The 14,626-nt window shown below is 41.0% G+C and overlaps 1 protein-coding gene across 1 annotated transcript; it reads left to right on the top strand.

The window, feature by feature from the left end:
• Positions 1-5,290: 5,290 nt before the first annotated feature.
• LOC108676242 lies at positions 5,291-11,491 on the top strand. The gene is made up of 6 exons (XM_018164297.2): positions 5,291-5,346; positions 7,914-8,108; positions 9,595-9,707; positions 10,031-10,128; positions 10,690-10,818; positions 11,055-11,491. Exons 1-6 carry the CDS (start codon positions 5,291-5,293, stop codon positions 11,127-11,129), a joined length of 666 nt encoding a protein of 221 aa, XP_018019786.1. The 3' UTR covers positions 11,130-11,491.
• Positions 11,492-14,626: the final 3,135 nt, after the last annotated feature.

The raw sequence follows: 14,626 nt of genomic DNA on the forward strand, positions 1-14,626 counted from the left end.
AAGACACGTATGCGCCTGCGCAATATTTTCACTAGGTTACATCAACATGGGCTAAAGGCACGACCATCTATATGTGCAAATTTTAATTTGCTTCCATCAAATACCTCGGTTTTAAGGTCAGCCAAGGTATGATTAAACCATAAGAAGATAGAGCAAGTGCCACAGTAGAAATATAACCCCCTAAAACAAAGAAGTTGCTTTACCCATTTTGGGGATAATTTCTTTTCATTGTAAATTTATACAAAATGCTCATCGCTCACCGCGTCGATGTTTGATCAACTGAAGAAAGACGTGCGTGAACCCATCTGCTGGACGCCAGAGTTGCAGGCCAATTTCACGAAATTAAAAACTATCTTATCCAATGATTCAATCTCAAAATTACCTGTTAACCGTAAGTTTGTACTACGTACCGCGATTCCTCCAGCGGAGGTGTTGACCCGCGGTATTGCTTCAATATTACAATAGCGTGCCTTACCCCGTGGCTTATGCTAGTCGGAAACTATTGGGTGCAGAGAAAAGATATTGAACCGTAGAGGAGAGTGCCTTGATACAAGGCGTAGATAGATACAAGTACTATCTGGTGAGACAGGAATTCATGTCGGAGGCAGATCACAAGACTTTGATTTACCTTAACAAATTTAAAGGTAGTAATGCTCGTCTTATACGTTGGGCCTTGAGTTTGCAATCCTACCGATTTCAGATCCTGCATATTCCTGGTAACAGAAATGTAGGAGCAGATCTGTTGAGTAGGTGCCAATAATTTCTTGTGTTGCTCCTAGAATAAAATAAATTTCTGCGGATGATTTCTATTGCAATGGAATCTTCTGGGGGGATGTAAGGGAAAATTCGCTTTCTCATTTTCACTTATTTAAAATTATTTTTGCGTCGTATGTTCTACTGCTTCTGATAGGGTTGGCAACCGCGTCACACGCTGAAATGGCATTACCTGGTAGAATGCCTGAATGCCGTATTAGTTAGTAGGGTGTCAGAGCATTTCCATGCAAGTCAGTCGTTCAAGTGATTGAATTTTATAACGTTTGCAGTGCATTCATGTTGGTGTTATATGAAATTGATCCCTAGTATTATATTACTAGCTATAGTCTTGCTGACCATCATTGTTCGGCAGGACCGGCTCCTTGCCCGGCCAGCAAATACGGCATCTATTTAGACCGGCCCTAACGGTACTTACCAACTCCACCATCTGCACCAGTCGAGTTCGATACCGTCATTGCTGTGCACCATTGTACCAGTACCCCAGTGTTGCTAAGAACCATCATTGCAGTGCCTCATTGTTGCTGTGCGCAATCGTTAGTGTCCCATTGTTGCTTTGTATCATCATTGCTGTGTGCCCACATTGCCATGTACTCCACCCTTCCATTGCTTTGCACCGTCATTTATTTAAACCATTATTGCTCGTTGATGTGTATCACCTACCCAATCCTCATTGTGGAAAGTTGTCTTGACCTAGCTTTACTTACAGAACTTCTTCAATGATTTGCCCTGTAAGTGTTCAATTGATGTGTTTTGTTCAATTAAGCGAAAATTTATTGTGAAAAAATCAAATTCAAAGTTCATAGCATGGAATGTGAATGCATAGCAAATCCGCCGCTTGGCTGCCCGATTAAAATCGGCTTGTGGTCCAAATGTTATTTCCCACTTAATAATCGCCTGACAGTAATAGTATGAGAAGAGTTGGCAGAGCCGAGTCATACTCAGCTTGCAAGCTGCCCAGAGCCTCTCCTGCAAACCCAGAGCAGGAAAGGACATGCATGGAGCGGCTGATTTACATGCTCCACGAGTCCCAGGAGGCACATTTTCAGAGTCGGTCACTCGTCTAAATTTCATTAGGCAAGTCTAGCCTGAAATCGAGAAAGTACTATATATATCTGGGTTCAAACTCTATTCGACTGACTTATGTTGAAAGTAAAGATTTCCGTAAAAAAGCCCATATGAGAAGGGTGCTCGAAAATTAAAATGGTGCCTTTGACATAATGGGTTATAGGATATCGGTTCAAAATCAAGAGGAAATTTGGCCAGCGTAGCAACCTCGTGGAAACGCATAAAAGTATGCCCAAAAGTCGGTCCGAAAGGAAGACAAATACCAAGCCATCAATCGTCCGTAATACTTACCAGAAAATGCAAAACATTAGAGCAAAAATTATGGTTCCAGAATAAATTTCAATAAGTTGCGGTTAATCCAGTTTTGAAAGGGGTATAATAGTAAGTAAATCAACTAACTATATTAGTATTTCAATTTCATATTAATAAATAAGTAACATACTCCAGCTTAATATTTTCTTGCCTCACCTACTCACGTTGTAACATTGTCCACACAAAACCAACCTGAACGGTCCTAACCTTACCTCATTGCTGGGAGTTAGAGAGGCGAGGCAGGTGAGCAGAGAGCAATAACATTGCTATTAAATTAACTTCGTCCATTAACGATGAATAATGATTTGTCCACAAGATCTTCCTAAACTTGTGGTTGGAGGTCGATCTTGGGAAATACTCTGGTATACCTCCAGTTGAGCCAGTTTCCCTCAGGTTCCCTTCATCCTCTTTTGACGTGGATTTTTCCCACTGAGCAAATTTTCTTGGCTCTGAAATCGACGGTGTCGCTTCTTGATCTGTGTCGGAATAGATGGTCGTATCGCCGTCTTGGCGTTCCATGAAGACCTATTGACTCGTGGTTGGTTGGGCACTCTGCGTCGTTTTTCACAATTGTTGAAGATATGTTCAAATAAACCACAGATGAAACATGCATCTGTCCTGGAGCGACAGTTAGCCTCCGTATGTCTAACTCGATTGCAGTATAAGCACCGAGTTCTTGCTTATCAGGTGTTCAGGAACTACGGTGAAACGTCGTGTGTTCCAGCTGTTCATTCTATTATTTTCTCCATAGCGTTACCAAAGTTTCTTGACGTCTTCCATATTCCATTTTCGTTTGTACAATTTTGGTTGTACATGAAGTTCTTACAAAACTAGTTTCCGTTTGATCCCTTCGCTGGTTAAGTTCCTCGATTCAGCTTTAAAGCTACTTTGCGCGTGTGTTGAGGATGCGTTTGTTGATCAGTTAAAGTGTTAAACCAACGTTGATTACTACATCTTCTACTTCTGAATTGTTTTTGTCGGTGGTCTTTTTCAGGTCGCAGAAACAGGCGGAATGTTTCATTTCACTCCACGGAATTTTTTTGTTTTTGCCATAATGTGTCCCAGAATCTGAGTTTTGAGCATTTATTTGATTTTTTTAGGCACAATTGATGCAAATTTTCCTCGAAGTATCTTGCAGGTGTTCACGTCTATGCAGGGATATGAGGTTCTACACAATTTTCCAGTCGCATAGCCAAAAGATATACGGTTTCTCTTTGAATGACTGTTGCTTGCGCAAAATTGCTGCGATATATGCTCTTCCTCGCCAGACGTTGACTGTCGTACCACTCGACCATTTTGAGCTTAAGGCTATCGTGTGTGTCATCCACTGACCTAACGGCTCTGAAAGCTTCCAATGTCTCACCTTGTCTTCTCTAGTTCGCCGATCCAGAATAACTGATCTCTGAAATTCGCTCTGCAATGCTCTTCAAACAAGTTTATATACACTTTTAAATTCATTCCACCGTTTTCGTCGAACCTTTAAAAATGTTTGGGTTGTTCTAATGTCCAGTCTTTTCATCGCATTCACTAAATGTTGAATTCGTCATTGTTGTTGCTTTTCCTACCAGTTTTAATTTTCTTCTTCAGTTTCTTTCGCTGGCTTTGGGTTGTTTCATTGAAATCCGACGAGTTTGTTGCGTATGACGGCGAGTCTGACGTCACGCTGACGTTGCTACTGCTGGTATCTGTACCTAAATCTGATATATTCCTGGTTGTTGTTCTAATGGCCGGCCTGCTTTCTTCTTGGGAATTGCTTCAGTTTTTCCAGCTGCCTTAGATTGTTCCTCCAAATTGTTGTTGACGCTTACCTCAGCAGTTTGCACGATCTTGTTGAATTGTTCTTTAAGCTTTTTTGGTTCAATATCTGTCTGAGGTGTAATCTTGCCACTTTTTCTCTCATAGTTGATCATAATTTCATTTATGTATTCGATGTTTTTCTGGATGGTCTTTTCCTCCTCTGAAGACGAATCTCTTCTCTCGTTCAAAAATGCCTTGTCTGACTTCCCTTCTGCAATGATGCACACTATTGGGTTCTAAAGGCAATGCAAAGAATGGTTATTTCAATTTGAATGGAGAATCATGTGGACAAAAAGAAATCTAGAAACGGCTAAAATTCTCCCGTCAAAATCACGTCACTAATCTACACCAGTCACGGCTCCAAAATATGTCGGGTCTTTCAGCTGCCGCATCAGCTTAAGCACCGCATGCAGGCCTATAATGATAATTTGTTAGCTGATTGCGTTGTTTAACTATTGATTGATTTATCAAAGCCACATGCAGCTGTTTTTGGCTTAATAACTTTATTCACAAAGCAATTTTGACCTTGAAAAACAAGTCCAGATATTTCAGTTTGAAAAGGCTTGTAGAAAATGCATTTCCAACAACAACACATAATACACAACATGGCTTATAACACATGACGCACAACATGGCTTACAACACATGACGCACAACATGGCTTACAACACATGACGCACAACATGGCTTACAACACATGACGCACAACATGGCTTATAACACATGACGCACAACATGGCTTACAACACATGACGCACAACATGGCTTACAACACATGACACACAACATGGCTTACAACACATGACGCACAACATGGCTTACAACACATGAATGACGCACCACATGGCTTACAACACATGGCGCACAACATGGCTTACAACACATGACGCACAACATGGCTTACAACACATGACGCACAACATGGCGTACAACACATGACGCACAAGGTGGCTTACAGCAGAAGCTGCACTACACTTGAATAAACTAAATGACAAATTAACATAAGTGACCAAAGAATCATTAATCAGTTCATCCAATGAATAAGCGAGCTTCAGGCCTGATAAGTCGAGCACCAACGACCGCCTGCGAACATCTGTGTCAACGAAGCTCTTCGTCTTGTTGAGCGATGCACGTGTCGTCGCGACAGACGCCCACGCCAGCACCAGCTACCCAGCTTGAATATGCGCGGTGCTCATCCATTGATGATCTGATAAATTTTTTTGGTGCTGACACTTGGTCACGTTCTCGGTGTTGGGAAATACAAACAACGTAAATTAGTGTCGGGAACGGGTTGTTGGAAGTTGTGACATCTTAAATCTAATGCTTGGCGGCAACGTTCGGAATGGAAGAACAAGCCGCCGAGGAACGAGTGGTTAAGGTCATCAGAGAGAACCCGAAGTAGTCTATCAAACACGCCCAGTCCAAGGCCAAAATAAAGACGCCAGGAGGCCCGCTGAAGGATAACGGTGTCATTTTCGGAGATGACCATGGCATGTGTGAGTTACTGGGATCGCAGTTTGAATCTGTGTTAAGTAGCCCCCGCTACTCAAGGGAGGCGAATGAAATTGAAATTCTCCAGGAGCTGCCAGGCGGTTGAGGGTTGGAGAACATTGAGTTTGGATCAGAAGACATTTAAAAAAGTAGCAAAAAACTGGTGATGTTTTCACCCATTTAATAACTGAGCTGCGGCTAGAGTACAGACTCTTCGTGAGGGGTCACTGTCCGTGGTATAACCGAGGCTCTTTAATGCCTTGCCAAAACTGCTGAAAGGAGGGGAATTCACCCTCGCAACATTCAAGAGACGACTGGACAATTGGTTGAGAAAGATCCCGGATTATCCAGTAATGGGAAACTACCCTCAGCAAGTGACAAGCAACAGCATCTTGCATCAGCTGGCCCAAAGAAGGGCAAATATACAACCCTACGTGGCCGACTTGCTCCTGATTCACCCCTAAGCCGAATATAGTTCCTCTAAAACGACCTTAATCGGCACGAAAATTTTGACAGGGCAGGGGAGGTCGATCAGGGATTGTGCCCAAGAACACGTCCAGTCGTCTCTTGAAGGTCTCCAGAGTGAACTCACCCTCTCGTAGATCTGAGGAAGAGGGTGTTTCTCTAATGGTGGTAGGAGATTTTGGATTTTACAGCAGCCTTCGTCATCTCGAATTAATTATTTGAATATGTATTATGTAGGTTGGAGTAGAGGCTGTGAAGGTTCAGCGATTTATTGAAGATTGGAGAATGATGGCGCCGACCAACACTTGTACGTATAGGTGTGGCGGTTAGAATAAAGACATGACGTAGTATAGCATTAACATGACAAATAGCATAAAACAATATAAAAATAATATTAAGAGTAAACTACATTATACGAATCGAATTCTAGAGAAGAACTCGGCAGCTTACCCCTTAGCAGCCTCACGACGTTGTCCAGAAAATGACGCTAGGGCGTGACTGGCTAATGGTTACCCACTATGCATTCTAAAACAATATTCACAATATTTGATGGCACGATTTAAACACAGCAGTATTTTCGCCATTTACTAAACTTTTTTATTCAGAAATTACACGAATGTTGTTCGTGTCCGAGAATTGATGATTTACTGACTAAATATTTTTATACTTATTTAATAGTGAAATTGATGAAGTGCGGAATAAGTAGGTGAATTCAAACTAATTAAGTTACATATAGTTACAGAGATGGATGATTAACGAGTTTGAAGTTTTAATAAAATTAATTGCGGCATTAAAAGGAAAAGACAGTGCGAGATATAAATTCGAGCCACTTCAGATCCATTGGTAGAACGTTAAACAGTCTCGGCCCTGCCACGGAAAGAGATCCTTCCCGCAGGAATTGAAATCTTAGCGCAAATCTGTTGCGTAGCGGAGGGATCCTGCTCAGTTTCCCCCTCTCTCGTTATGATATAACCTTTAACGCCTCAATAAACCTATGCGTGGTGGTCACGTTCGGAATGTTTAGAACGAAAGACACATTAATCCAATGCGTGGCGGACACGTTCGGAATGTTGAGAACTGAAGACAACTTAATCCAATGCATGGTGGTCACGTTTCTTAAATAATAGAGAACTTAGGTCCGAATCTCGAACATCCCTTTCTATTTTGTTGACAGAATTACACATGTTTTTTTGGCGAAGTTGGAACTCAAGGTCTCTTAGAACTTCGCTTAAAAATTCTTATACAATAGAGGTCTAACAGGTACTGACAGTTTTATGCAGTCATTCAGACCAACATAGTAACTACTGACCACTAAATAGTTTCAATCAATCATTTAATGGGTAGAAAAAATTCATACACTATACACATACATAAGATTATTCGAACTGATATATACTGATATATCTTTTTACTTACCTCTCATTTTTTGTTGTGTACAACAAATTCTTTGAAGCAATATAAAAATAACAGACGATATGCAAGAAGTAATAGTTATCAGCTAGATTTATACAATATTCACAGTAAAATAACATTATAAATCGTGACATTATATGAGTATAATGTACAAGACTGTTCGCAAAATACAATTTTTCTATCAATGTTAGCCTATAATTAGTAAGGTCTATCCCGGAAATAGCAATAAATAGTTGGCAATAGTGAATTATCACATATACATTTTAGAGCCACGGCAACGACAGTTAGTACGTTATACGGCTCCAGGAGTGCCTGAGGATGTTGATGGAATCTCCTGTGACCATGCATGCGACGCTCGCACTTTTGGCGGGATGATCAAGTAAAACTTTCATGTTTCGCCGACCGTGGTTGTCACGACTCCACTGCAAAAGAGGTAGAGTGATAAGGTAATAGTTTAATAATGAAAAAATTTATGAGACATCTAGCCTTCGTAGACTAGAAGGATGAAAATTATTAATCAAACAGGTGCATGGGCGGCTGTTTACATTTGGTTCTCACTGCACCTGGATTAACAAATCAAAGGCCTATAAAACCAGAGCCACACGCAAACAACGTGACAGAGCAGCAAGAGCCTTTGAACTGCCCACAGACCCTGTCGTTTCTCAGCAGTCCCAGCACCAAGAGCCCTTGAACTGCGAGCAGACCCTACCGTCAGTCCCTGATCACAGCCCCAAGATGCCGCGAGGTCTCGTGCTTCTCATGGTCGCCGCGGCGGCAGCGTCGGCGCAGGCGTAAGTAACACGTCTTCAGAGGCCATGAGTGGTTTGCTGTAACACTAGCCAAGCGGAAATATGTTCAAGTTTTTGAGAGGATATTTCGTTTTAAATGCTACTGATATTAATTCTAGGTTTCCTGTGATTAATGGAGCAGATACTTCGTATATTTAGGACGCTTTGCTTGATACGATGGCAGCATCAATACTTTAGCTTGAGAAAGAAACACGATACTAAATATTCTGTAGAATGTGACACGATAATGTGAATAATCGATTTAATGAGAATTCATGATTTGAAACGCTGTAATAATAAAATCAAAATTAGTTACGGCATTCGATACTTACCTGACAATAATCGGATAAAAAAAGTAATTGTAAAAGCAATGTCAGCGTTTGTTAGGCCATTAGACCTTTCGCCGATTCTCAACATTGCAGAACATTTACATTTTGCTGCGGGTCTCAAACATGCAACTCACTGCTTCAGTTTGGTATTCTGAACTGTAATCACTTGGCAACCCTGCGTGGGCGACATGTTTGTTAATCACGTTAGATTTGAAGAACATTGCCCTCCTGCAGGTGAATTATGAAACATTTTGTTTGCTTCATCATGAGTAGCATTTAAGGGAATCTTAATTAAGTTGAATAATATAATTCGTGAACCGCTGCAAGATTTGGTACTCGCTGATTACAAGTTAATGCGAAAGAAATTTTTTTACCGAGCAAAAAAATTAGTATAAATCCAAACTCCAGTTACCATATCTCCACCTCCCGTTCTCCAGCTGAAGGCAGACAACACGTTCGACGACGCGGCCTTCAAAGCAACCACATTGCAGAACAAATGCAGCGCTGACGCCAAGTTCATATCCGTGTACCCAACGTGCAAGAACTCCACCATGAGGTGGAGGCCCAACGACCTGCCTGGCCATATCATTTTTTTTCCTACTCATATTTTATCATTGCGTTCCTACTCAGCTATTAATCATTGTATGGAGCGAGGAGGAGGCTTTACACCTGCATGCATCCGATCGCGGAGAGAAGAGTTCGTACATGTTAATGCGGCAGTGAGATTTTCAGGTCGCGGAAGGACATGTTCGTTAAATTTATTGGAACAGCAAGATTTGCAGGTTGCGAAGGAAAAATGTTCGTACATCTTACTGCGGCAGTAAGAATTGCATGCCGCGGACGTCAGCAGAAAAATTTTTCGTGAACGCTGATTTCAGCCAAGGGTGTGCTCCTCTCCAGACAGAAATTCAGCAACTTTCTTTGCCGTGCGAAATTTTTTCCATCTGATCAATTTTATTCACATTGCGAGCAAAAAATTAAATTGATTATTGATGTCGCCCAACTACCCCGTTAACTTGAACGGATTTAATTGGGAAAATTAAATTTCTCAGTAACACATCTTATTTCGAACTTGATAAAGCAAAATCGTAATTTTAGAGATAATAGAATATGATTTATTTGGTAGGCAGCGTACCTATTAATATGTGTTTTAATTCCAGCGCCGATTCGCCTTGCTATTCGGTGATGTTTAATGCCAGGGATGCTGTGTATGCAAAGGGGGTGCCTGCTTGCTTGCCACAGTACACTGCGGATATTGCAAAATATAATGCAAGTAAGTGTTGAAATAATTAATATGAATTATTTTACATATTCCCACTAAAAACCTTCATTATAAAAAACTTCTCATCAAGCATTAAAATATTAAGATTTTGATGTGTAGATACTCTAGTGTACGAATTAAACATGCATGTTGCTCATGGCCTAGTGCAGGACCAGAACTTTTTTTCATGAAAGCGCATTGATTTTTCATTGATTTTGGTTGAGTTACTGAATGTCAACTAACCAAAAGAATCTCTGCATTATTTCACTCCGTTACGTTGTTTCGCAATGGGATGCCACCAACACACCATAAACGACGACTTCGTTTCTCCCCAGACCCGAACTGCGCAACCTTTGCTAAATCGCCCGACATGGATACATGCGATTCAATCGTTGCTAACTTCTCGAAGTGCCTTGTGAAAGCCGTCAATCTTGTGAGTAATGCACAATACTGAGCATCGAGTGTAGGACTTGAGATACTGGCTGTATATTGAGCATCGAGTGCAGAGCTGGTGAGTACGAATGTACAATGGAAAGTGAGTCTCAAGTGCAGGACTTGCGAGTGTGACTGTACATTGGGCGCCGAGTTCATTACTGTACATTACAGCTCAAAAATTCTGGTCTCGTACCCGCAACACACACGCTCAGCAGTATTTATGTCTGGTGTGTAGGTCAGATTTTTTCGGGGATAATGTCAGTCACAAACTATTGAGCGTGAACCACTGGTGGGGCACACAGACCTGGCAAGTGGGTCGAGACAGCGGGAAGACATTTTCCAATTCGGTATTGCTTCCATGATCAAAAATTTCTCCTTACATCATCCTCAACGATGCTCCTACATTTCTGCGTAACAGCTCACACGAAACGTGTGAGATTAGACAAGCTGGAGATACCCTTTCCGATTTCATCTAATGCGAAAGAAATTTTTTTACCGAGCAAAAAAATTAGTATAAATTCAAACTCCAGTTACCATATCTCCACCTCCCGTTCTCCAGCTGAAGGCAGACAACACGTTCGACGACGCGGCCTTCAAAGCAACCACATTGCAGAACAAATGCAGCGCTGACGCCAAGTTCATATCCGTGTACCCAACGTGCAAGAACTCCACCATGAAATATTTGAACGTAAGTCAAAAAAGGTGCTTATCTATTTGATTTAGAAACAAATGCTACATTTTCATATTTATTGCTCGAATTTTAAAGTAACAAGGAAAAATTACAGCCGTTGTGTATAGCTCGAACAGTGAAAGAAAAAACCTCTTTCATAGGAATTCAACGATGTCAGACCACTGCAGCAAACAGAAGAGATCACAAAATGTCCATGAATTTTCATGTCTAATGCCTCGTGTTTCATGTTCCAGTTGATCCGACTCATCAATTGTATCCATAATAATTTATATGGATACGTAATATCACGACAGAACATGGACGGGTGATATCAAGGAAGAATTGAAATGAGCCAGAAGAAGACGAACTGAGCATCAGAAGACTCTTCTTCTTCTTTCGTAACCCATTCATTTCCGCTTAGATGGATTGGTGATCAGGAAGTTGTAATTTCTGCAATTTTGATATCGGGATTTCTTAGATTATGTTTGTGGTTGCGTGTTTTAATCTTTGGTTTACGGTTTTTTACAATCGAGTTTTACCCTATCTTCCCCATAAAATAAAGATTCAGCAAAAGGATGGTTGGACATATTTACTATACCCTTATTATTGTATATTTATACGTTTGCATACATTATTCACGAGTTATAGTGCCAGTTTCTGGGATATAATATACATTTATAATGTAACAATACAATAAATGATTTGTATGTCCATGTATTTTAATGTCCTGTCTGGTTTAATTGTATTTAAATTTCGTGTAATGTTGCCGTGGGGAACGTTTTATAGGGGCCGACATTTCATAGTGCAGAATCCAGCTATCAAATGAACGAAAAATATTCTATTATGTCAGTAAGGCCAAAATTCGCTATTTGGATGGAAGCCGCGCAATATTTGAACCCAGTCGCATCACTCCAGCCTGACCTCCAACGCAAGACCAGAGCAGAAAAACACGATGCCTTGCTGCATTGAGGGTGAACGATATCGGCAGCGTAACAGAAGATTGTTAACGATAGAAGTTATACAGTGAATGAAAGTAAAAAAACTGCTTAACACGAAATTTATTAAGGAGTTTAAAAGCAAGTAAAAGGCCACAAATACAAGATACATCATTCTTTATAGACAAAAATGTTCCGGATTATCGATCCTCTATCGTCAGATCGACAATCATTGAATGCAAGTACACATAATGATAAGTAACCAATATTCACATTGCAGACTTAAAGCCAAAATTTACAAATAAAACACAAATTCTATTAACAAGTTCAACATGATCAGAACTGAGCGAGTCACTTAAACTAGGCCGCTGTTTGCAAATAAGTATGCTAAAATTCGTTAGTCCGACAACGGTTATGGAAGCTAAAATTCTGGACTCGCTTTAGAATGCTGGGACTTTGCACTGTCCCGCATTATCTCGCGCAGCTGAATGAAAGGAATGTGTAAATATCATGTTCGCGAACTCTTCTCTTGATGCTCCGCCATTTTAGAATAAAAGTAGCGTGACGCCTGACGTCAAACCAACATTCACCGATCCGCATTGCGCACAACTGCATTTGTGAACTAGAGACGCCTTCTTAGAAAGTTATCCTCATCTTTCAACTGTGAGCAACAACATCGAGCAACACATCATTCGATTATTGAAGCGAATATCTAGCGACTCTAGCTCTTTCCTATTTTACATATTGCTTGGGCTTTATATTATGTAAATATTAAGGAAAATTTGGGGGAAGAGGGAAAATGAAAGAAGGCCCTTCAATAAATTAGGAGCAAAATTAGAAAAGTGGGTTTCTAGAAACGCTAGATATTTGCATTACGAATCGATTGACATGTCTCGCGATATTATAGCTCGTAAATGAAAGGAGAAGTTTTTAAAAAAGTTCGAATTTATTCTGCTTTATTTACTTTTTTCGTTTTAGTTTTTTACAAATATTTATAGGAACAAATGCGCTTATACTTGTGTTTGCATACAAGTCTGAAGTTTCAGGAAGAGCTGTCAGTTAATAATATTTTTTGAGGGGTGGGCTCTTCTCTTAAACCTCGAATTTAAGTTCGATCAATTCATTCCTTATTCTTTATGACACACGACTCACGGCAAAAGGCTCACGATACATGTCATGCAACACATGTCTAAAGGCACATGACAAACGATATTTGGCTCACAGAACACGTCTTACGACAAATGTCTTGCAAAGATCCGAATCCCAAATGCAAGTGACCTCTTGGTCTCAATTAATTTATTCTCAAAGACATTTAGAAATGAGCAGGTGGACAGATAACGTTTTCAGGCCACGAGTGCATGGTAGCCTCGTCTGAACCAAGGCAACAATCACCGCATAAGAAATGGGAGGTCTGGTAACTCCCCAAACTACATTACACGTGCATGCCTCGCAAGGAAGCTATAGCCATGAGCACAAGCAACTTGTCTCTCCTACGAGGAATGCAGCAGGTGAACGGGCGCACAACATGACGCACAACATGGCTTACAACATGGCTTACAACATATGACACACAACATGGCTTATGTCCGGTGTCAATTCACTTGACCTGATAGAGATTGAGGACGAGTCAACATCTGATAGACACGAGATAGATCACGCGATCAAGACCTCACTAGTGGGCGGAAGCGAAGCTAACAAAAGGCCTAGCAACCTTAAGCAACCCCCCCCCCCCCCCCCGTAGCTGATGAGCACTCCGCGGTGTAGCGTGTCGGTAGAGTTCTCCGACCTTACGGTCGATGCCGTAGCAAATAACTCTGTATCGCAACTCTGTATTACCACCCCGTATACAAGATACGTTATCTGGACTTATGTGTCTTACTTATCCCTCACTACCTTAGTCAACGAAGAACCCGATCCTCAGGTAGAGCTTAATGTTAAGAGCTCAATATCATAGTTTGTATTAATTTACAACCTGTGACACAACACATGACACACAATATGGCTTACAACACATAGCACGCAACATGGCTTACAGCACATGACACACAACACGGCTTACAATACATGACACACAATATGGCTTACAACACATAGCACACAACATGGCTTACGACACATGACATAAACATGGCTTACGACACGTGAAATAAACATGGCTTACGACACATGCTATAAACATGGCTTACAACACATGACATACAAGTTGGCTCACAACACATGTCATACAACATGGCTTACAACACATGACGCACAACGTGGCTTACAGCACATGACAGAACATGGGTTACAACACATGACTCACAAGGTGGCCTACAACAGAAGCTGCACAACACTTGAATAAACTAAATGAGAAATTGACTTAAGCGACCAAAGAATCATTAATCAGTTCATCTAATGAATAAGAGCGAGCTTCAGGCGTGATAAGTCGAACACCAACGACCGCCTGCGAACATCTGTCAACGAAGCTGTTCATCTTGTTGAGCGATGCACGTGTAACCGGAAACACCGCCGCGAAGTTGAAATAATTATAGGTAGCGTGCCGACTTGACGACGACTTCCGTATTGTTTTAACTCAAGGGCTAAAGAGTCGCTCTTTGGTCCGGCTCTAAATTCCCTTGCGTTGGAAAGAGGAGGAATGAACACGAGGAACTTTTCGTAGTATATTGGTGATCTTCAGGCAATACACAAATTCCACTGTATAAGGCACAAAATTTATTATTTGCTTTAAGTCAGAAAGACAGGATCTCAACTTCAGGGATACAATGTTGACGAGTCCTAATAAACTGTTGAAAACCACAGAAGCGGATAGCAAGGGTACAGATACGAGCTGCACCACGATGCCGATAACCAGCCGCAGAGACTAGGGGTTCTAGCCCTAATACACTTATACA

This window comes from Hyalella azteca, unplaced genomic scaffold (assembly GCF_000764305.2).
Source record: "Hyalella azteca isolate HAZT.00-mixed unplaced genomic scaffold, Hazt_2.0.2 contig15667, whole genome shotgun sequence".
Classification (NCBI taxonomy): Eukaryota; Metazoa; Arthropoda; class Malacostraca; order Amphipoda; family Hyalellidae; genus Hyalella; species Hyalella azteca.

Excerpts from the sequence above, each read along its gene's own strand:
- LOC108676242 (XM_018164297.2), top strand. The coding sequence starts at position 5,291 with ATGGAAGAACAAGCCGCCGAGGAACGAGTGGTTAAGGTCATCAGAGAG. Across the intron at positions 8,109-9,594 it reads GCGGCAGCGTCGGCGCAGGC|CGCCGATTCGCCTTGCTATT; the intron begins GTAAGTAACACG and ends TTTTAATTCCAG. Across the intron at positions 10,129-10,689 it reads TTGTGAAAGCCGTCAATCTT|CTGAAGGCAGACAACACGTT; the intron begins GTGAGTAATGCA and ends CCCGTTCTCCAG.